Below are 24,323 nucleotides of genomic sequence, written 5' to 3'. Positions count from 1 at the left end.
CTGTCAAATAAATAAATAAAATCTTAAAAAAAAAAAAAAAAAAAGAGTATTCAAGCTAGCAAAATTTCCCCCAGGAATGTTTTGAAGCCCATGCTCAAGACCTAGCTATTCTTTTTTTTTTTTTTTTTTTTAAGCATGTGTTGGTTTTTTTTTTTTTTTTAAAAAGATTTTATTTATTTATTTGACAGAGAGAAATCACAAGTAGACAGAGAGGCAGGCAGAGAGAGAGAGAGGGAAGCAAGCTCCCTGCTGAGCAGAGAGCCCGATGTGGGGCTCGATCCCAGGACCCCAAGATCATGACCTGAGCCGAAGGCAGCGGCTTAACCCACTGAGCCACCCAGGCGCCCCTCAAGACCTAGCTATTCTAAAGTAACCTTGTTGCAGCACATCTCATCTGTACCCAGGTGATGCTCACTCTCAGAAGTCCCTTTTTCTTGGCAAATCTAGTTTCCTGCTGCGTCCCTCTAGGACCAGGACTTTCCCTTCATTCATCCCCCTGTCCTCTGTTCCTACCGTCTTCTAACACAGAGTTTTAATCCATTCCTCGACTCTAGAATCTCCTATGAGTTAGCAGGGTACAAACACTTGTGAGAACGTGGTCTGGTTGGGGTAGGTCAAAGAGTGAAAGCCCAATGGGACCACTCAGGCAAAGTAAAATAAGGACCACCTCAACTCCAAAGAGTATACATCTTGTCTCTAAGAACAGGACACTGACAATCACTGCTGTGGTCTCTTTCTCTGGTCCCCACAACTTTGGCTCTTCCCCCTCCTCTGACTGATCCTTCTCCGTTTTCTTTGTTGGCCTCTCTTTCTGTCTCTAAAGACAGTGGCGTTTCCCAATGTTCTGCCCTTAGCTCTCTTCCCGTTCATGCAGTCTAGAAAACATTTTCTTTCTCATTTTAACAGTGGCTGGTATGTTTAACTACACATTTCTAACGCCACTCTTTAGCTGAGTTCATGATATAAAAATGTAACATCTCCCAGCTACTGACACACTAGTCCCTCAAATTCAGCATCCCCCAAACTGATCAACATTTGTTTCCCAAATCGTTTTTCCTTTGGTTGCCCCACCTCACTAACGGCACTGACTACTGGACCCCTTTGGCAAGAAACCAAGTGACCATTTTCCATTATTTTCCCCTAGTAGCTCTCTATCAACCCCAACTACCTCATGCTGATTGCTAGAGTGTTCACTATCTGTTGCCCAGAGCAGTATTTCTCAAGGCAGATGCTACTACATAACAGACAGGAGAATTCTTTATGCATGATTATGCCACACTGAGCAGACAACCTAACAAGCTTCCTCTCCTAAGCTAGGGAGTCACACTCCAGCATTAGACCCCCAAGTACCCTTTTTAAGTTCCCTGTACCCCGTTTAAGTTCCCTTTACTGTGCAGTGGCCAAATCTCTTGCTCCCACTACCTCATTCCAGACCCAGAACCCAGGAGGCCTAGGGTCTCAGTTCAATCTACCACCCATGTATGGTCCATGATGCTGCTTCTCTCTAGGCCTGGAAAGGTCTTTTTATTTATTTTTTTCTTTCTCTTTCTTTAAAAGAAAGAAAGAAAGAAAGCCCATTCCTAGGCTTGGAACACAGCCCAATCCCAATATCCATTGACTTCCTTATCTATAACACCCAAATCTAAAAATCTCTGAAACCTGCAAGTTTATTTTTTAAGTTTGTTACAAAATTCATTTAATGGCCAAATATGGCCTGAACAAACATGAGACCACTGACGGTCATCCTTTATATCCCTTAGTATGAATATTCCTACACTTCTTCAGGAAATATGAATGCGTCGTATGACAGCGTAATGCCCAGACTCACTGGGTGTAGACAGAATATTTGAAATGGACTTTTGAAAACCCTCAAATGCTGAATTCTAAGATAAATAAGGCCCCCAATTTTTCAGATAAGGACTGTGATCTGTATAGCAGAACACAAACTCACAGTACCATCTTAATCTGGAAGTCTATTTCTGTCTCTTAAAACCAATTTTTCTAAATAGAGATTTAAATTTACTTTAAACAATAAACATTTTAGAATCTTCGATGCAGTTACCTTTAGAACGGTATAAGTTATCATTTTTTAAAGGGTTACATTTTTTTTTTTAAGTAGGCTACCATTTTTTTCCTAAGTATTTTTTATAATCACCCAATGTTCATCCCAACAAGTACATTCCTTAATCCTAAAAGGGTTAAATTTAGTCCTACTGAAAAACAAGGATAGAGAAAATAACTTCTTGGGATCACATCCAGTCCAAAGATGCTTTGTTTAGACAGAGCTCTTGGGATTACAACATGCAGCGCTCTGATAGTGGGATCATCTTCCCCTTTCCAGAGGCCCAGGCAGTTCTGTGCAGTGTGCTTAGGTCCTTACAACTTTGATACACACAATCTCAAAAAGAAAACCACCACCATGAGCCCCATGATGCTCCCTTAGTTTTTCTATTCGTCTAGGAGCTTATGTTTTACAACCAAGATTAAGGGACGTTGCTGCTGATGTTTAAGAAAAGGAAAATAATTTTTTTTCCTTTAAAAGCTGATATCTATATCCATCTGGAGCTAAGATTTTTTTTTTTTAATTTGACAAAGATCACAAGCAGGCAGAGAGGCAGGCAGAGAGAGGAGGAAGCAGGCTCCCCGCGGAGCAGAGAGCCTGATGTGGGGCTCAATCCCAGGACCCTGAGATCATGACCTGAGCCAAAGGCAGAGGCTTTAACCCACTGAGCCACCCAGGCGCCCAGGAGCTAAGATTTTAAACAGACATCTAAAGGGAAATCAAATGTGGAAAATGATGCAGTTATCTATTAAGGGCATTGAGATACAGCAAGTAAGATATGCAGACGGGACAGTAGCCTATAAAACTTTAAAGGATGTTTTCTCAAAAGAAAGAACATCTATGTTCTCATCTCTTTGAACGCCATAGATTGTTCATAACCTTGTATAGATTTTTTTTTTTTTTTAATGCTATACCGCTTTGAAAAGCAGTCTGGCAGTTCCTCAAAAGGTTAAACATAGAGTTACCATACGACCCAGGAATTCCTCTCCTAGGTGGATGCCCTAGCAGGAGGCGAAAACAAATGCCCACCAAAAACTTGTGCATGAATGTTCACGGAATGATTCATCACAGCCAAAAAGTGAAAACAATCAACTATCCATGAACTGATGAATGGAGAGAGAAAATGCAACAGATCCACATAGTGGATGAAAAGGAATTAAATATGCTATATACCAATGACCAGCACTCACTTTGAAACACTGTGCTAAATAAAACGAAGCCAGTCACAAAAGGACACCCATTATAGGACTCCATTTATGAGGTATGTTCCGAAGAGGCAAATTTAGAGAGGCAGAAAGCAGATCAGAGTTTGCCTAGGACTGATGGAGCTGGAGTGTGGAGAGAAATGAGGAATGACTGCCAATGAGGTTTGAACCCAACAGGGTTTCTCTGTGGAGAACATAGGCGCATATGTTCTAAACCGATTATGGTGAGAGTCACAAAACTGAATATACTGAAAGCCACTGAATTATAAGCTGCAAATGGGTAAACTGTGTAGTATGTGAATTGTTTCTTTCTTTTTTTTTTTTTTTGAATTGTTTCTTTTTTAAATTGGCAAATAAGCCTTATACTTGAGGTAAAAAGGCAATCGAGGCAGAAAACTAGAAAAATCTATTAATTATAGTCTCTCTAATAAAATTGCTTCTGCTCCAATTACAGAAGACAGATGAGGCCCTAGCAAATCTGAGGACAGTGACCACACTAAAGAGCGTGAGGGCCCTGCTGGGCAAGGGTGAGAACAATGGAAGTGATACACAGGCAGCCAAATTAGAAAGATGTAGAATGAAATATAAGACTTGGTTTTGTTTAAAAACATCTTTTCATGTGCATACGTTCTGTATATTTATGAAAAATAATAGAAGTAGGAAAAATATGTAAGATGCAAAAAATGAAAACTTTTCAGAAAATTTAAAAGTAATATTGTTCCTTCAAAGTAGTTGGGGCAAATGGAAATAACCATTAAGACTCACTGGAATATGGACAATGATTATTTCTAAGTAGTGGGTTTTTTCCCCTTCTCATTTACAATTTACTACACAAAAAAAACCCACAAAAACCAAAGCAAATAACAAAACTATCAAGCTTCTAAAACCTTTTAAATGGATTTATATGGAAATTGAAATAAAGATCCCAAATATTTAAATTAACATGTCAGAAAATAAGAGAACAATTCATGATTTCAACATAGCCCTTCCTCCCATTGTTCACTGTTGGAAACTGCTTCTACCATAATACAGGACTAAAAGAAGAGGAAAAAGCTTAAGTCCAAATTTCTAAAATGATAATCTTTTCAGAAACAGGTGTGCCAAACTATTCCCTAAAATAGGATCTGGAAGTGTTTTCTCTATATCATGTTATCCCCCAATCAACAAGGATCATGACAGATTTTCAACTGGAGCATAAACCATACCCGTAATGTCCCCTGATAAGTCCTGTAGTTTGTAGGGTCCAACAGAGCTGTCAAAATATTCAACTATCTCATGTGGAGGGAAATCTCATTTTCATTTAAAGATAATCTGTTTTGGGGCGCCTGGGTGGCTCAGCGGGGTAAAGCCTCTGCCTTCGGCTCAGGTCATGATCCCAGAGTTCTGGGATCGAGCCCCGCATCGGGCTCTCTGCTCAGCGGGGAGCCTGCTTCCTGCTATCTCTCTCTCTCTGCCTTCCTCTCTGCCTGCTTGTGATTTCTGTCAAATAAATAAATAAAATCTTTTTTTAAATAAATAAATAAATAAATAAAATAAAGATAATCTTTTTTTTTAAGGTGAGATTAGCTTTATGAAAAATTATAACTTTGGGGTTTTTTTTCAGCTAAAAAAAGATAATCTGTTTTACTTTAGAATATCAAGATAAAAAAGAGGAAAATATGAAAAATGAAAAACTTCAAGTTTTCATAATATTCACATTTTTGTGCTTAAAAATTCCATGTAAATGTCATCTTCTAACCACCCTACCCCCCAAGCTTTATCCAACAGTCAGCTACTAATCTCAAAAATGTTATAGATTGGTGGGCAAAAGGGCATCAGAAAACCTCGAAAAATCCAACACGGGGTCCAAGCTTCTCTGGACCAGGAGTAACAGTACATTTCCCCAGGGCTGGGAGTGCAGATGTGCAAGCTGATGACTGACAGGCGGGTAAGTGCTAGACAAGCCGGTCGCCTGCTCTAAATCTAACTTCCAGGGTCTCCAGGCTTAATGTTGACCGGGATGCTCCCCCTCACGGCGAAGATTGGTGACAGAAAGACATGCCGAGTTTTCATTTTGTCAGCAAAGCCATCCAAAGACATCGATAACAAATTTATTGGCTCAGAAAACTAACGGAATTTTTGCTTGTCTGTCTGCTCTTCCCTATAATAAAATGCAAACAAAACCACAGAGACCTGCTTTTAATAGGCCTAACTGCTACCGAAGTTATTTGTCTCCGGGTCAGCAATAATGAATAATGTTCTGGCTCTAGTACCAATAAAGGGGAATAGGAAGTACTCTAATCTTTGTTTTTGATTCCTGTAATAAAGAGACTATCAGCGTCCTCTTAAATAAGTGTTTTTTAAAGATTTATTTGAGAGAGCGAGAGCACAATGTGGGGAGGGGCAATGGGAGAGGGGAAACAGACTCTCCACTGAGCGGGAAGCTGGCTGCGGGACCAAGACCCTGGGACTGTTTCCTGAGCTGAAGGCAGAGCCCTAACTGACTGAGCCATGCAGGTGCCTCTTAAATTCTTTTCAACGTTGGTTTCTTAAAATTAGATTGTCAAATTACCAGTAAAATCTGAAGCATAAAAACAGCTATATTTTTATTTATTTTTTAAAACTGTCTCTAAACTGTCTGTCTCTAAACTTCTACCCCAAGAGCCCGGCCTGGAAAAACATGTATTGAACTGTGGGGCCGTGGCTGCTATGCTACCTGTTACCCGCTCTTTACGTAACAACGAGGCAGCTCAGAAAGAGTGATACAGGACCAGACAGCCTGAGTCCAGGTCCAGACCCCACCATTTGGCAGCTGGGACTTAACTCTTGCCAAGCCTCCTTCCTTCATCTGTACAGCCTGGATCCAACAGTGCTCACCTCATAGAGTGGTCCAAGCGGCTCAGTTGGCTGAGCAGCTGACCCTTGGTGTCGACTCAAGTCATGATCCTAGGGTCATGGGATCAAGCCCCATGCTGGGCTCCCTGCTCATCGTGGAGTCTGCTTGAGATTCTCTTTCTCTCCCTCTGTACCACCCCCATGCTTGTTCTCTCTCTAAAATAAATAAATAATTCTTTAAAAAATAAAATAAAATAAAAGGATCGTAGGGCTAGGGCAGAGTGATGATACTCCTAGATGCCAATATCCACACCAATAGCAAACATGATACAACTCCCTTCGTGGGTTACTTCTACAAGGTGGCAGTACAGTGTGGTAAAAAAAAAAAAATACTAGCCCTGGGAAATCTCATTATTTTGGACTTAAGTCCCTCTACTATAGGCTTGATTTCCTCCTGAAAAATTAAAAGACTGCACTAGGTTGGTGGTTTCTTTCTTTAAAACAACAGCAACAAACAAACAAAAAAACTTTTAAAAATTACAAAAGAAATATACGCTTGAAAATTTTCAAGAAATAGAGAGAAAAGGCATATAGAGTAAGTTAAATTTCACCTTCTTGACTACCCCTCCTCTCCCCCAAATTAGGAGTTTTCAAACTGTACTATGCAGAGTCCTAGGGCTCCCCAGAAGCAGAAGGTGGCTTTCCAGTAGAGGCCACGTGGGCAGGGACCCAAAGATCCCCCCGCCCCGCCCGCCACCTCAACCAAAGCAGCTCAGCTTTTATGTATCTGATATACTGGATTTCACAGATTTTGAAACAAAGTTTCTACTACTAAAGTGAAGTTTGAAAAACAAGGACTAAATTACTTCAAAAATATCATCCAGCTCTATAATTATGATTTTGGCCTAATTAAACCAAATACTCATATTTGTTATTATATTTATACCAAGTTTCCATAAAATTTCCTTAGACTTCCACCTTACCTCTAGCTCAAGATCCTGAGGTTCCATCTCAGAAAGGGACAGCACAGCAATTTTGGTAATTTTACACACCTCATGGTCTCCAGGAAGTTTGCCCACCAATGCTTTCTGCCGAATTAAAATAAGCCACCATGGAAGATCTGAAAGAGAAACGTCACACCAATGTCTGGTATCCATAAAGGACCACTATCCTGGCAAGCTGAAGATGAATAATCTAACATAATACACATTAGAGATAACCCTTTAAAGTAAAGCACATGACAGATATATAAATGGCCCTCACATGTGAAGATATGTTCAATCTCACTTAAATTAGAGAGCTGTGAACTAAAATACAGTGATACCATTTTCGTCCATCAGATGGGGGAAATATGGAGATATGACAGCACATTCATTAACAAGGCTGTGGGGACACAGGCAATGTCACACAGTGTTGGTAGGAATAAAAGTAGAACTTTTCTGGAGGGAAATTAAGTGATACCTAGTAATAAAACATATACACTTACTTTTAACCTACTAATCCCACTCTTGTGAGTTTACCTTGAAGATACACAATCAACCTAAAAGTATGTACACTCAAGTCTATTCATTGCAGCAGTTTGTAATTACAAAATATTGGAAACAACCTGATTGTCCAGACATAGGAGAATGGCTCAGTAAACTAGGACACAGCCACTCTGTGGAGTACTATGCAGATACAGAAAAGAATGAGAGGCTTGGACTAGCAACTGACAAGGAATGATTCCTGGATATAGCACATGGATAAACTGTATACATTTACAGAACAAGGAGATAATAAAATCATATAAGAATTATATTATCGAATCAAAGCACAAAAGAGTATCTAGCATGTGCCACCCATTATGTAAGAAAGAAGATCTGAGGAGTGTCTGGGTGGTTCAGTCAGTTAAGCACCGGACTCTCAATTCCAGCTCAGGTCGTGATCTCAGGGCCCTGCGACTGAGCCCCAGGGTGGGGATGGAGGCCTCTGTGCTCACTGGGGAGTCTACTTGGGGTTCCCTCTGCCCCTATCCCCCCATACAGGCTCTCTCTCTCCCTCTCTCTAAAATAAATAAATAAATCTTAAAAAAAAAGAAGATATGAGAAAATATGCATACATCTGCAAATTTACACAAAAATTAAGAGCAATAAATTAGAAGTTAATGAGACTGGTTACCTACGGAGGGTAGGCAGAAACAGGATAGAAGAAGGGGGATCAGGGAAAATGATAGTTCTCTGAATATATCCTTCTGTATAGTTCCGACTCTTAGAACCATGGTGATGTTTCATATCTCCTCAAAAATAAAGAAACAGTTCCACAATGTGTTTGTGGGGCTGGGAAGGGGACTCAAAACAAAACGCAAACAGCAACTCAACTCTGCTTCGAATGGACAATGTTACTCTGGAAAACATGTTTTTTAAGGATAAAGACAAAAAGAATTATATATAATATTGTATGTATAGTATAATAGTGAATTTGTTGGAAGGGTATGATTTAGCAATTCCAAAACTACTTTAGGTGTACACTAGCACTGAGCAAATAATGTATTGAGGACAATGGGTGGGGCGGGGGGGGGGGGGGGTAATGTGGTAAAACAAACTAAAGAAATCTTTAATAAATACAAGAAAGAAGGAAAGAAAACACCCAGAGGCCCAAGTGTCTTTCCAATCCACATTTTTACTTTTCACAAAGATTTTTAATTAAATGAGAAATGCTCTATGAAAGACAGCATGCAAATGTAATTTTTCAGTTTATGAAATTATACCCTTAAGAAATACTACCTAAAAAAAAAAAAAAAGAAATACTACCTAATTAGCACCAAAAAAAAAAAAAAAATTGAAATAGCGTTTCACTAATTTCTTATGAAAAACCAGCATACATATTCACCATATGAAAAACACTCTTAAAAGAGATATATAGTATTTCAATTTCCCCCAAATATCAATCAACTCTCATTTTAGGGATCGTGCTTTGAAGATGTGCTTTAGGCATTTCATAAATGCAAGAGTTTGGAAGAGTTTCATAATTCTTTATAAAGTAGGGTGGAAATTTACTCCGAAGTTTCAAGTTTTTTACAGGCCATTTCATTATTCATTATCATGAAACATTAGCCAAGGTCCTACCAAGGGCTAGGGAGTATTTCAGGCATGGATCAAGATCAGTTATCAGCCACCTATCATATAATAAATCAAACACATAATAAATAAAGCATATAACATGATACTTGTGCTTCAGAAGGGTAGGAATTAGCAACAAACAACATATGTTAAATGTCAATACATTTTGTTGAATAAAACAAAATAAAACCCTTACCATAGGTCTCCTAACCTCACAGGAATAATTTCTATTTTACACTGAACAAATTAGAGTGCTGGCAGTTACCCAGACAAGCCAACCCTAACGAAAACCTTTTCCTACTTTATGCCGAAGTTGACTTTGGATACATTTCATATTAACATTGCAAATTATAGTTTTAATAAATAACAGAAATGAATAACACAATGTGCATAAGCAAATGCAATAAATATCTTGCCAATAAACCATCTAATGGCACAGTGACAAAATATAAAAATATTAACCTTCTAACAGAGGTTTTACTCCATTCATAAACTCACTTGGGAAACCAAAAGGCATCATTTTTCCCCCCAAAACACTGATACTGCCAATACTGAAATACAACTTACAAATTCAAATATACTTTAAAATGAAATATGCATGTTTTTAGAGTTTAGTTAGTTACGTCAACAGAAAAAAATGTGAAAAATTGAGGTGTTTTTAAAAAATATATATAGTATAGACTGAAGTTCAATAGATCTGGGAAGTTAGGATGAAGATTAAATCTGAGAAAATATAATGTACATGATCAAAAAGGGAAAAAGAATCTGTAAAGAGCAGCCTTCCCTTTTCAGGGAGGCTTTAATGTTCTGGACTTTGAGGTCAGAATTCAGACTTAAATTTTAGCTCACCACTTATTTTTCTTTTTAAAGGTCTTATTTAAAACGAGAGAGAGAGAGAGAGAGAGCATATGAGCAAACACAGGGGTAGAGGCAGAGGGAGAAGAGAATCCCAAGCCGACTCCACACTGAACGCAGACCTGATACGGGCTTGATCCCAGGATCCTGAGATCATGACCTGAGCCAAAACCAAGTCAGACACTTATCTGACTGAGCCACCCAGGTGCCCCTAACTCACTGCTTTTTTACCCTGTACTCGGCAGCACAATACTTGACTGACTTCTTGGTTTTCTCATCTGTGGAATGCGATAAAACTGCCTGCTGCAGAGAATAGCTATGAGGATCAAATAATTTTTGTGGTTGATGTGACTGTTAGTTAACAACGAATGTTTACCATCCTTTGGTAGCAAAACATCCTAGAAAGCTGGGTAAATAAAACAATGGGGGTACTGGTAGAGGAACCACCAAATGAATACCAGCGTAGAACAGAGCAGACAGAAACAGACCCACATAATATGGGCACCTATTACATGATAAAGGGGTGGGAAGAGTGTATATCATGAATTAGTTTGGAACACATACTAAAGCATTTGTGGTTAAACAGGTTACCTGGAGTCTGCTTTGAAATAATTTAGCAGCTGGGCATGTGGGGATCACGGATTTTAAAAAATGTCTTTTTTATAGTCGACTTCCAACCAGACCTACGAACGGCATTGGGTTAATTGCTCTCTTAAGTCTTTTAATCTCCGGTCTGTTTTCAGTCTCACACATGGATCAAACAAACAAACAACAAAAAAAAACAAAACAAAAAACCAAAACCATGAAAAGTAAAGTACAGGAATAGATATAGGCTAGTTATAATCAAAGTAATTTGGGATGATGAAACTTTTGGATTTAGTGCTGATGGTTGTACAACTTTGAGAATATATTGTACACTTTTAAAAGGGTAAGTTTTATGGCATGTGGATTACATATCAAACTTTTTAAAGCTGCTCCTTAAAAAAAGAAGAAGAAGAACTTGTTAGGAGTTTTAACCTAGTGAAGCAGAGAAAAAAACACTAAAAAGTGTATTTTCTGCCAAAACCAAAGGTAAAGCTAGGACAGCCTACTAATTCTTTTTTTTTTTTTTAAGGTTTTATTTTTTTATTTGACAGAAAGAGAGACGGAGCAGGGGAGCAGCAGAGGAAGAGGGAGAAGTAGGTTCCCAGCTAAGCAGGGAGACTGATGTGGTGCTTAATCCCAGGACTCCGGGATCATGACCCAAGCCAAAGGCAGAGGTTTAATAACTGAGCCATTCAGGCGCCCTGGCAGGCTACTAATTCTTGAAATATATCAACACTATTCCAAACAGCTACCTTTTCTCACTAGTGTTCAAAAAATGAATTGAAATTATCACAATGGAGGGGCACCTGTGTGGCTCAGACAGTTGAGCATCTGCCTTCTGCTCAGTTTGTGATCCCAGGGCCCTAGGCTTGACCCCCACATTGGGCTCCCTGCTGAGCAGGAAGCCTGCTTCTCCCTCTCCCACTCCCCCTGCTTATGCTCTGTTTCTCTATGTCAAATAAATGAATAAATAAGTTTTTAAAAATTCTCATAATGAAAAGAAAATGAAGATTTTTGAATTGGACACAGAGTTATCTTCAGGCAAAATCAATGACTCTAGAAAATAAAGGAAAACCAAAAAACCTCATGGAAAACATGGAAAAACATCTATGCTATATTTATTTTGCTTTAGGTGAAACAGCACTTAACAACCGCAGAAGCCTGGAAAGTCTGGTGAGAACGAGCATGTTAGTAACAGGATTAAATGACTCAAATATATGCTTTATAGTTCGAACTTCAAGACAACAAAAATGTGGAAGTATCCAGGCACTAGTGTTTAGCAGTCCCAGGATGTGTCAGGCATAATGGTGTAATTAAATTTTTAAAAAGCACCAAGGCAGGCTATTGTATTAATTTATATCACCCACCAGGAAAAGAAAATTTTTTTGGCTCAATTAAGGCTGCCACGTTGCGATGCAGATGTGTGGGAGAACCAAGAGTCAAGGGTAACTTAGGCTAGCAAGGTCCTTTGGCATAAAGACATTCTTTCACCCTTTTAAACACATTACGGTGGAAGAAAAAGTCAGTCTTGTAACCCTGGCTTCTCCAGGAAGAGACAGACAAGGAATTCTGACTTCCCAGCAAGATAAGAAAAGTGAGAAGGAAGGCATTATCTTGAAAAGCATGACCAGTAGAGCAAAACAATAGTCCTGGAAAAGATTGAACTGCTCACTCTAGACAAGAACTGACTCACTTAAAAGGGGACAAACCATTGTGGAATAAAGATTCTCATCAAAAAATTTTTTTCATCCAATTTCAGAAAAAACTGTTTTCAGAGAGACACTCATGACCTCACGTGTAGGAAGTATTCCATCTACATGTTTCTCAACATGTAGAGATCCTACATGTCATCCTTCTGACATGAAGAAAAGATCAGCATTTGATCCAACGATAAGTGTCCAGCAATCCTTTTTATTTTTATTTATTTTAATTTTATGGGGAACATATGAATACATTCTATTTGCTTAAAAATGTGAATGCTAATGGATAAAACTAAAGTTCCATTTGACCATTATTCTCCATTCCATGGATATTCTTTAGATCAAATCCAAACTCCCAACTTTGTGAGAGCAATTAGTTACCATTTTTGGCATTAGTCCTTTGAATCCTACTTGAAAGCTTAAAGAGGACTTAAGAAAAAAAAATTCCACTTTATTTTTCCTATGAAACATTCAGATGTACATTGATTTACCAAAAACTTTTCTTTGAGGATGAGCCACTGATGGGTATTCGGGGCTGCTGTTTATGCTTTTTCTTTTTAATGCAACACAGTTTTATCTAGTATTTCCAGAGTATTCAGCTCAGCTTCCTTTTGCACGTAGAGCTGATGTGCTTACTGACTATTTAATTAAATTATGTGATTACAATAATGAGTTAAACAGATACAAACATGTTTGGGATCAAACACAAGCCACCATGCACCAGCCAAGACGGGGGCTTCCTACGGGCTCCCCCACCAGCCAGCAGCTTTCAGCCTTCAGAGCAGCCAAGGCACCCACGAACAGACTTTGCAGAGAGGCAAACTAATTCCTTTAAATCTGCCAACTTATTTACACTTTCCATGGATCTCCATCCCTTCTCACATCTCTATGCTCCCATGGAGTGTCATTTATTTTTCGCCTGAAGAACTCTCTTTAGTACTTCTTTTTAGTGCAGATACTATTGGTAACAAGTTCTCTCGGTTTTAGTTTGTCTCAAAATGTCTTTATTTTCCTTAGATTTTAAAGGTACAGAATGCCAGACAGGCACTTTGACAATATTGTTCCACTATCTTTTGGCTTCCATTGTTTCTCTCAAGTTTCACTGATGCTTCTGAACTTAATGTGCACTTTTCCTTTGCCTGTTTTCAGGGTGTTTTCTTTGTCTTCAGTTTTCGTCAGTTTCATTATGAGGCACCAAAGTGTGTGTGTTTTTTTTAATACTTTCCCCCTTGTGGTTCAAAGTACTTCTTAAAGCTGCGACTTGTATTCATAATTGGTTTTGGAAAATTCTTGGCTATTATCTCTTCAAATATTGCTTGTCTTTTGCTGTCAGAAACAGACTAATTTCTCTTGATCTCAGTTTTTTGAATGTATTAAGTCTCTTTAAATGATCCATTATATATTAACACACTATACATTATAAAAGAAGCTAATAATTGAGAAATCTTAATGGTTTATCTCAGGATAAATTATGTTCCAATTCAAGAGATCCTGTTTTGTTGCTTTTTTTTTTTTTTAACACAAATCTTTGGTAGGAATTTAAATTCAGTTTGATGTATGCATAAAAGCTACTTCATTGGGGTGCCTAGGTGGCTCAGATGGTCAAAACTCTGCTTTCAGGTCGGGTCATGATCCCAGGGTCTTGGCACTGAGCCCCACATCCAGCTCCCCACTCAGCAGGGAGTCTGCTTCTCCCTCTCCCTCTGGGACACTGCTCCCAGGTGCTCTCTTGGGCTCTTTCATACTCTCTCTCAAACCAATAAAAATTAAAAAAAAAAGTTTAAAACCTACTTCATTGATACACATTGCATAAGCTATTAATTGGCCAATTACTACTTTTATATGAATATGAGCATGAATCTGTAGGGTAGGTTTTATGCAAATTCATACCTGAATTTAAATTTCTAAAGATATGAATTCATGGTATATCTAATATAATGTTTTGTTTTTATATTTAAAGTCATTTCTGGGGCACCTGGCTGGCTCAGGCAGTAGAGCACACAACTCTTGATCTCAAGCTTATGAGTTCAAGCCCCACATTGGGCATAAAGTTCAGTAAATAAATAAGTAAATAAACAAATAAAGCCATTTCTGTTTTAAGCTATATTAGCAGAAATGCTTTTGCCCCTCCTAATAGAAATAGAGCACTATGCATCCCTGAATATTTTCAGGAAGCCTCGTGCATCAAGTAAGTGGAGTTACAAATAATACTAACACTACCCCAGCACCATTTTTTTTTAGTCAGGTACCTGGTAGCTAAAAGCACGTCATACTGGGCTTCTAATTCTCTTACCAACCAAAAAGCCAATCATTAATTTGTTAATCCTTCAGACATAGCAGTTATTCAGTATTTCTTGACTGGTTGCTCTGTTGCCTACTAAAGGTTCCCAAAGTCTGGGTTTACAGAACATTTTGACAATAACTCACAAGGAGAGTATCCAGGGCAGGAGGCTTGTTATGGACAAATGGTGGAATCAGAAGCATATTCAGGTCAGCTTACAATGCTTATGATGAATTTAAATCTCTAATAATGACTGGCCATAAGATGAAATAATCTCTTATACCCTTTTTTGTCTGTAATAATCTTAGAGAACTAGAAAAGTCAAAGTATCCTTGGGCAAAATGAATTTTTATATAAAAACATTTTCTATATAACTACAGCTTATCCTCCTTAAAGTGCTACATTTTCTTACATTTTTTGAAAAACCTCAATGTGTTACATGTTTTCCTACCTACTAAGTATAATTACAGATAAGTTTATAAAGTATAATTGGTATTTTTTTTTAGATTTATTTATTTGAGAGAGAGAGAATAGGGGTGGGAGAGGAAGAGAGAGAATCTCAAGCAGAGAGATCGGTGCTGTGCACAGAGATTGATGCAGAGCTCAACCTCATGACCATAAGATCACGACCTGAGCCAGAATAAACAGTTGGATGTTCAACTGACTGCACCACCCAGGTGCCCCATATTGGTCTACCGTCTACCATCATGAAGATAAATTACTGTTGGAGAGATGACACAAGCATGCTTCAAGGTTGGAAGTCACCTACGAGAGGGGTCCCTAAGCCCACAGGCTGTAACCAACTTGAGAACCAAGTCAATTCAACCAGTAAACTGTATTTTCTGCTCTGGATGGCTGACAATGGCCCACATCTAAGTAAATGAGAACTTACTAGGTTTATCAAGATTTCTTTTCTTCAACAATTAGACCTGATAATAATTTGATTGCAACCTCTTCAGAAAGATAAAAAGTTCAAAAAGAATACGAGAGGAAATATAAAAAGCACCTTTGTAGGTGGTCCATACATACAGTCACTCTTACTGTAACAATCCTCTTCTTTTTCCAAAGCTAAAAACTTTTAATATCACCACCACAGAAATCACTGAGGAGAACTGGAGTTTAAGAACAGATGGGTCTGGGGATGCCTGGATTGCTCAGTGGGTTAAGCAGCTGCCTTCGGCTCGGGTCATGATCCCAGTGTTCTGGGATCGAATCCCACATCGGGCTCCTTGCTAGGCGGGGAGCCTGCTTCTCCCTTTGCCTCTGCCTGCTGCTCTGCCTGTGATCATGCTCTCTCTCTCTCTCTAACAAATAAATAATTAAAATATTAAAAGAAAAAAAGAACTGAAATGGTAGTAGAATAACCTAAGAGGCATGCTGGCCCATCTCTAGAGAATCTCTCTGCCTGAAAATACGGGTATCTGCCAATGACAGACGGGCTCAGCAACAAGAAGCTTCCTTGTGTGCCAGCCCTTAGGAAAGCCCAGAGCTATGGGTCACAATCATGTGGCAAGTTCAAGGGTTGCTCCCGCCAGGAAGGTAGAACCATCCACACCAAGGAGAATGGAATTCAGATTAGGGACAAGGGAGGCAATGGAAAATTCTGAAGTGTACAATAATGGAAGAGGCTGAAGGGAGCCAAGAGAGGTGGTAGGGGCCACTCAGCACCTATGTACCCGGGGAGAGAGTAAAAAGAGGCAGAAGGAAGCAGAAAAGAGCGAGGAAAAGATGCCACTTAGCTGTCTAATTCCCAGACCCAAAGCCATTCATAAAACAGGTGCCCTAAACTACAAGTAAAGAGTCTTTTAAGCATTGGCCAGGAACCTAGTCACCAATGAAACTTTTACCTCCAAAATAAATAATTCTGAGATCCTCGTGAATAACAAAATGAATATAAAATGACTGGATTTGAATTACATTTTAAATCATTCCTATTTTGGCAGAAACAGTGTCAGAAGTAATACTGCCTTTGAATACTTCCCTCAAAGCAACTTTAATACGTGAAAAAATCACCAGAAATTACCGAAAGAGAGAAGTGTTTAACTTTTTAATTAAGACAAAATCAGAAGTAATGACAACAGAATACATCAAAAGCTACTTTATGATTTAAATGTTTTTAATGGCTTCATTGAGATATAATTTATAGGTGATAAAATTTACCCATTGTAAGTATACAACTCAAGGATTTTAAAAGATTTTTTATTTGTCAAAGAGAGAGCACACAAGCAGGGGGAACAACAGGCAGAGCAAACAGTGGGAGAGAGAGAGAAGCGGACTTCCTGCTGAGCAGGGAGCCTGATGTGGGACTCAATTCCAGGACCTAATATCATGACCTGACTTGAAGGCAGATGCTTAACCGGCTGAGCCACCCAGGCATCCCACAACTCAGCGATTTTAATACATGTATGGAGTTGTACAACCATTATTCCAATCCTTACGTGTTTGTAATAGTGAGTTGTAGGTAGACAATAAAACAACCTACTTCTCTCACAATGCAACCGTGAGCAATTATACTAGTATTTAAACATAAGAAGCCCTGCCAGGTTCTCTCCCTTTCCCTCCAATATCCTCAAAAACTGGGGTTTTCTAATGGCTTTTCAGGAAAGTATTGAAGCAAGGCTAGTAACCACTCATTCATCACTGAAGTATAAAAAATATTTTATGTCATTATCCCAGCAAAGTCTTCCCAGCAGACTAAAATCACACTTTGTAAACCATATGCATAATACATTCTACCATTTTAATGACTGAGACATCTTCACGACTTCAAGAGTGGAAAAACAGCAGATGGCAAGCACTATTTTAACAAATGAGAGCTACTTGGGTGAACGGTGTCTCTGAGTCTACAACACTTAGAGTAGTAACTCAGTCACCAAACCAAGAGCCTCTATTGCCAAATTAATCAAGATTTCTGACAGTTTTCAAACTACTTCTGAAAATATCACGGAATATATACTTTCGGTTTTTATGTTCTGATACTTCTTACCCTAATTGAGCTTATCTTCTTCTCAACCTTCAGAATAGATTTGAAAGAGTTTTTGTGACCCATTTAAAGTCTGCAGCCTAATGCAACCTTTTCATGGATATCTGAGTGAAGATAACAGCAATCTCCCCAACATCCCAGAGAAAACATCAATCATGTAGGCCTTTGCAGGGCTGCTGACTCTGCCAAGAATCGTCTCTCCTCTCACTCTCTGCCCTTACCTTGGCCTTGTCCAGATTATCTCACTCATTTTTCAGGCCTGGACTCAGACATCATATCCTCAGGGATGCTGTCCATCCAGGACCCCCACTGCACCAGTCAGGGCCCTCTATCCCGTACTTACAGCATCTCACACTCTTCTTCAGAAGCCTAAGCCTAATGATCGCACAGTGTGATCGGGTAAGTGAGGTCGACCTCTTGAATCCAATCCTACACTCCTGGAAGCTTCAAGTTTTATTCACCCCACAGTCCCCTATTCACCCCACAGTCCCCATCACTGAGTGCAGACCCTGACATGCAGTAGGCATTCCATAATTATTTGTTAAAGTCATAAGTATTTGCTGAATATTTATGAATAGCCCTGCTGTAGGCCAGCAGAGAGGGACACAGCCCCTGGCTCCCTGCAGCTTATCCTTAGGGGACGGGATAGGCTGCGACTAAGAGAAGAAAGGAAAACGAAAAATTAATGAGTAATTACAGTTGTGATGAGAATCTAACTATTATTCTTAAGTCCTCCTGGACCCGACAATGGATAAAATATGTTGATATTTCATGAAGCTTTTCTTTCATCTATTTAGCACATGACACGTTCCTTCTATTTTCTGTTCTTCATATTGATAAACCCCACTGATCAAACCAAAGTCAGACATTCAAATTGTGAAGAGACACTACATTACGCCCGAGCTTAAAGTCCACCTGCCCGCCAGAGAGGCCTTCCACATCCAAGGAAGGCTAATGGTTCTAAAAAGGTATTTCCTAGACACCAGGGTTAACAGAACAATTTTCTGGCAGAGCCTGCTAAAAGGAAGGGCACTTATCAGCCATGGATGCAACTAAATAATACTTTAAAATTCTTCCGCCACACATTTTTTAAAAAGGGGTACATAGATTATGGAATATAACTTACCCTGATGCTAATATTTAACCACTAAAAACATGTCTTTTTATAATCCCCACCATGTAGTCTTTTAATGACATGTTAATATCATTAGTTTCAGCAATATTAACATTACTGGAAAAAACAATCTAAGTTCAAAATTTATTCAAAATTATATAGCCGGGACTTAAGTGGTTCTCTGGTAGAATATCTGACACCTCTAAGTGACCTTTAAAACTAAGGAGGGGATATTTATAGCCAACATCTTTTGAATGCTTCCTAGTACCAGAAACCATGCTAAGCACTTAAAGGAGTTTAATTAAATCTCACAATGATCATATCAAGGAGGTGTTAGCTTTGTCTTAGAGTGGGTGACTGGCCGTTCAGGTGAAGTAACCCGACCCAAGGCTACTATGTGATCTTCGAGTTTAGTCCAACTCTGGGGTTGGTGCCTCATCAGTGATATCTGGTGAATGGCCTATCTCACCGTGAAATAAAGGGAAAGAATTCTCTTTGGTACACTTTTGTAATAAGCATTCTAATAGACATTAAGTTTCTGTTACGGGCTGAACTGTCTTGCCAAAGTTCATATGCTGGAGTCCTAACCTTCAGTACCTCATAATGTGACTCTATTTTAGAGGCAGGGTCTTTAAAGAGGTAATTAAGTTAAAATGAGGTTATGGGGGGGTTCTCATTCAATGCAAGTGGTGTCCTTAGAAGAGGAAATCTGGACACAGATGCACTCAGAGAAAGGGCAGTGTGAACACAGTCAGGATGATGTAAAGACACAGGGAGAAGACAGCCATCTACAAGCCAAGGAGAAAGAAAGAAGAAACCTCTTGCCAACACCTTGATCTTGGACTTCTAGCCTCCAGACTGTGAGAAAATAAATTTCTGTTAAGTCCCCTAGTCTACGGGCCTTCACTATGGCAGCCCTCACAAACTAATCCGGTACCTAAGTCATGCCTGCTTACATTCCACAGAGCTCAGAGTTCAGTGACAATCAGGAACGGTGGCATGGCTCACCCACGCCACTGTTAGACTGTCAATGACAGCTGTTCAAATAAACTTATGTTCCCATCTCACTAGGCAAGAACAAAAATTCGTGCATTGAAATATGGAGAATAAGTAGGAGGGAAACAGGAGTGAGAAAGAGTTTAAGTACAGACACGTTATTTCTCCAACCTTTACCCCCAGAAGATAAGATGTTCCCAGGGGAGAATGCACTTGAAGTGACAGTGTTAGTTCTAGTCCATCCTGGGAGCGTATCTCCCACCAGCCAGGCTGAAGGTGTGACCAGAGCAGGAGTTTTAGTGGGGCTCAGGGAGGGAAGGGATGGGGATGAGGCATCCCAGGGCAGAGATGCAGGGAGCCAAGGGAGAAGGGGGAAGATGGATGCAGAAGGGCGGGGAGCTGGGGGCTGTGTGGAGGTGGAGTGACACACCGGGGTGTGGCTGCAGTTGTCTCTGGTGGGTGGTGGGTGAGGGAAGAAAGAGCAGCAGGGGGCCCAGAAAAGATGTTCCTTTGTTTCCTCCCCACTCCCTCTCTTAAGAGCCAAGCCTTAAAAGTGATGTGACAGGAGAAAAAAAAAAAAAAGTACAGCAATTACTTCTTCCTGCCTTTCTTATATTTTCTTTCTTCACCTCTCCCTTTTCCAAAACGTCCTGCAGACAGGAACCCCCACTGCTTATCACTTGCTCAGAGTCCAAACAAAGGCAAGCAGTGCCAGGAGGGAAAGCACGTGTAAACCAAGACTGACAGCAGGAGATGCCCATATTTACCACCTAAAATGACCAGACTTTTACTGTATCATAAATTCATCGATCAACAACTTATATTTGTTTGCTGTTTGTATGAAATGTTTGGGTTCTCTGCCAAGTCCAAGGCCTCCTGCTCTGACTGAAGAAGTAGACTTCTGGAGCGTGGTTGAACTTTGTGAGCAGGGAATGCCCTTGGCCCAGACAGGGCCGCTAAGAATCTCTGTCCCGAGGAGTCTGAACTAGACTCACTGCTCAGTCCTTGACGGCTAGGCAGGCTCCTGTTAGGGGCTTGAGGGTTGAGGGTACCATGCAAGAGCAGAAATTTTGTCTTATAATATACAGAAACAGAAAGCCAAGAGTAGAAAAATAAAGGAAATATATAGGAGAAGTGATGCTTAGAGACTACCCACCCAAAAATGTAATCTCAGACACCATAAGGCATCCACTTCTTGGTTTTGGTCCCTTGGGTTCCTAATAAAACTCTGTTTTGTGTATGCAGATACACATAATTGCAACCAAAAGAGCCTTGATAAAACGGTGGTAATTTATTAAGTACCTTCCGGTATTTTATCTCATTTAGACTCCTAATACTGCAGGGGAAAAAAGAGAGCAGTTATTTTTACTCTAGTTTTACAGCTTTCAAAGTAGAGGCTCACAGGCATCGTGGCCCTAGTGAATCAGCTTTTGGGAAGCCCACTCTGATGTTCACTCTTAGGTTGGCTACGTGACTTCCTTTGGCCAGTGGAGTATTAGCAAGCTCAGTGACACAAGTCGAGGCTTGATAAAACTCTGCACACTGGGACTGGTCTTCTTCTTTCCAGCCCCCACCTTGGAAAAATGTCCAGGCATCCAGTATAAAAAGAGGACCCAAGGGGAGGCCTTGTGAGATGAGTTACATGGACAGAGACGTGCCAGACAAAGTCCCAGCTGACCTCACACAACAGAAGATAAAGGGCAAAAGAGCCTCTAGGTCAATCCACAGAATCGTGTAATATTACATGTTGTTGTTTTAAAGAATTCCTGGGGTCTTAGCAATAGACAAATGAAACCCATGTTAAGTAACCCCCTCTATATCTCAAAGCTAATAAATAAAGTTTGGATTCACATCTCCTGACTGATTTCAGTGATTTATTCATTGTTCCAGGATGTGATTGAAACTGAAGAAAAATAACTCAAAAGTTTCATGAGCTTCATTTAAACAATAGAAAATGAGTTTTAGCTCAGAACACTCAGCTATGAAATTATCCTGTCAGCATATAAATGAATTAAAAATATATTTATGTAAATGTGGACAGGTAGGAGAGTGTTACTAAAATACTTAGCATGGTTATACAATGTCTAAATGCTTTTCTCCTCATACCAGAAGAATTACAAAACTACCAAAGACAATACAACAATGTTTATAGCAGTCTTATTTCCAGTAGCAAAAAATAAACCATCAAAAAATTACCCGCTGACAGGAGAAAGGACAAATGACGATATATTCATACGAGGGTGAAAATAAAGAACTCGAGCTTCATACATCAACATGGATAAATCTCAAAAATATCAAGTTGAATGGAGGGGGACAGGGAAAACAAGTAGAAGAACACAACAGCTCAATATCATTTATGGAAAGTCCCTCAAATACAAACCTCGGCATCATATTACTTAGGAAAACATATGTAATTAAAGCACTAATGAAAATCAAGGGAATAAACACAAAAATAGTAAGTGCTCTTGAAGGGAAGAAAGCAGGACACACTTGGAGGAAGGCACAGTGAGGGATCTAAAGACATTAGTTACGTTGCATTTCTTAGTTTGGGTGGCAGGTATGTGTGTGTTTTACAACAACCTGTACTGTACATCTGTGGTAAATAGCTTTTTGTATCTATGAAATACTTCATAATAAAAGCAAACTTTAAAAAATAACCAAAGAATCTAGCAAAGAAAAATTAGTCTCTGGCAATACATGCTTTATAACACACAGAAATCAACCTAGTTCCCAAATACACAACAATTTTATTTTAAAAGATGTTATTTTTAGGGACCTGGGTGACTCAGTAGGTTAAGTGTCTGCCTTTGGCTCAGATCGTGATCTCAGGGTCCTGGGATCGAGCCCCATGTAGGGCTCCTGCTCAGCGAGGAATTTGCTCGAGATTCTTTCTGTCCTCCTCTCTCTCTGCTCCTCCCCCTCCACTCGTGCCTACTCTTTCTCTCTCTCAAATAAATAAATAAAATCTTAATAAAAAAAAAAAAAAAGATTGGGACGCCTGGGTGGCTCAGTTGTTAAGCAGCTGCCTTCGGCTCAGGTCATGATCCCAGCATCCTGGGAGATCCAGTCCCACATCAGGCTCCTTGCTCAGCAGGGAGCCTGCTTCTCCCTCTGCCTCTGCCTGCCATTCTGTCTGCCTGTGCTCACTCTCGCTCCCTTTCTCTCTCTGACAAATAAATAAAATCTTAAAAAAAAAAAAAGATTTTATTTTTAAGTAATCTCTACATCCAACCTCAGGCTTGAACCCATAACCCTGAGATCAAGAGTCACATGCTCTACCCACTGAGCCAGTCTGGCGCCCCACAACAATTTTATTTTAGAAGAGTAAGAAAGGAAATACTATAGAGGTAGCTAGACTCTCAATTACACGATGATGGTAAAGTCATCTATAGTTCATAACTCATTAAAACTGATGCCAAAGGAAAAACAGATATTTAAATACAGTGTTAAAATATTTCAGTTAGGGGGCACCTGCCTTCGGCCCAGGATCCTGGGATAGAGCCCTGCATCAGGCTCTCTGCTCAGCATGGAGCCTGCTTCCTCCTCTCTCTCTCTGCCTGCCTCTCTGCCTACTTGTGATCTCTACCTGTCAAATAAATAAATAAAATCTTTAAAAAAAAATATTTCAGTTGGTACTTTTCAGGACTTTTTGGAACCTACCTATATAATCTCTCTTTTCTCATCATCAAAATTCCCTCTGAATCTCAGACACAAGTGTCTGTCTTCTAAGCAAGGGCCTGATGAACAACCTAGACCCTTCACCATTTTGCCTGCCCTGATGAGGGTACTTGGAAAGGGCTGCACTGCATGCCACGAGAACCACACACTTCCCTAGCCAGAGTTGACTGTATCCAGAACGGAGAGCTGACTCAAAGTTGGACAGTCGTGGTCTGCCATCTGCCTACTTCACCAGCCTTCTTCCTACCACCTTCTCCTTTGAAATCAGTGCAGTTGGTGTATCTGTCAGAGCACGTACCACAATTACCAAATTATTATATATTTATTTCAGTGATTACTTACTGATGTCTATCTTCCTAAACAAGGGTGAGGTCAGTTTTTTCTCACTGCTGTGTTCTACCAACTAGCATAATTCCTGACACACAGCAGGTATTTGATACTTATAACTACTTTGGGCAGACCTAAAATTAGGGCAAAAGAATCAAAGCCGTAACAAAATCCACATTTATCTTCAAAGAAGAAAATGTCATAGGATGTGCCATTAAATTTAACAGATTGAAGAACTTTATGGAAACATACCTGAATGAAGTTGAATTTTCCCAATAACACCTTCTACCAATCCCAAACAAATGGGATTCCAGGCAAGGAGTAGATCAGTAGCTAAAAGAAAATAAGAAGCAATCATGAGAAAATATTCATCAGAAAACATATTAAAACAGTATCTCCGGCAGTCTATTTTAAATGATCAACATTGCCAAAGGGCAGTTATGAATATCCAGAACTGAATACATTACTATAAAGCAATTTGTGGAAAAGTATTAAATCCAAGGCCTGAATGAGGTTCTGCTCTGAGGACAATTACGGGGAGAGAAATGACAAGCCGACACGCTTCTCGGAGAGGAGGCAGTACTCGGGCGCCCTGCAGTGGAGGAAAGAGGCTGCTACACTGCAA

At 39.6% G+C, this 24,323-nt stretch overlaps 1 protein-coding gene across 1 annotated transcript in view; it reads right to left on the bottom strand.

Annotated features, from left to right (window-relative positions):
* The window catches only part of INPP5F (inositol polyphosphate-5-phosphatase F), a 78,898-nt gene that overhangs the window by 33,784 nt on the left and 20,791 nt on the right, over positions 1-24,323 (bottom strand). The window contains exons 2-3 of the mRNA XM_059398704.1: positions 23,951-24,031; positions 7,065-7,201 (exon numbers count right to left, since the gene is read on the bottom strand). Coding sequence (XP_059254687.1) covers positions 7,065-7,201; positions 23,951-24,031 — 218 coding nt within the window. The remainder of the gene's footprint in view (positions 1-7,064; positions 7,202-23,950; positions 24,032-24,323) is intronic.

This window comes from Mustela nigripes, chromosome 4 (genome assembly GCF_022355385.1).
Source record: "Mustela nigripes isolate SB6536 chromosome 4, MUSNIG.SB6536, whole genome shotgun sequence".
Taxonomy (NCBI): Eukaryota; Metazoa; Chordata; class Mammalia; order Carnivora; family Mustelidae; genus Mustela; species Mustela nigripes.
Note: the sequence above shows the minus strand (reverse complement) of the source record. Positions and strands in the feature narration are given on the sequence as shown.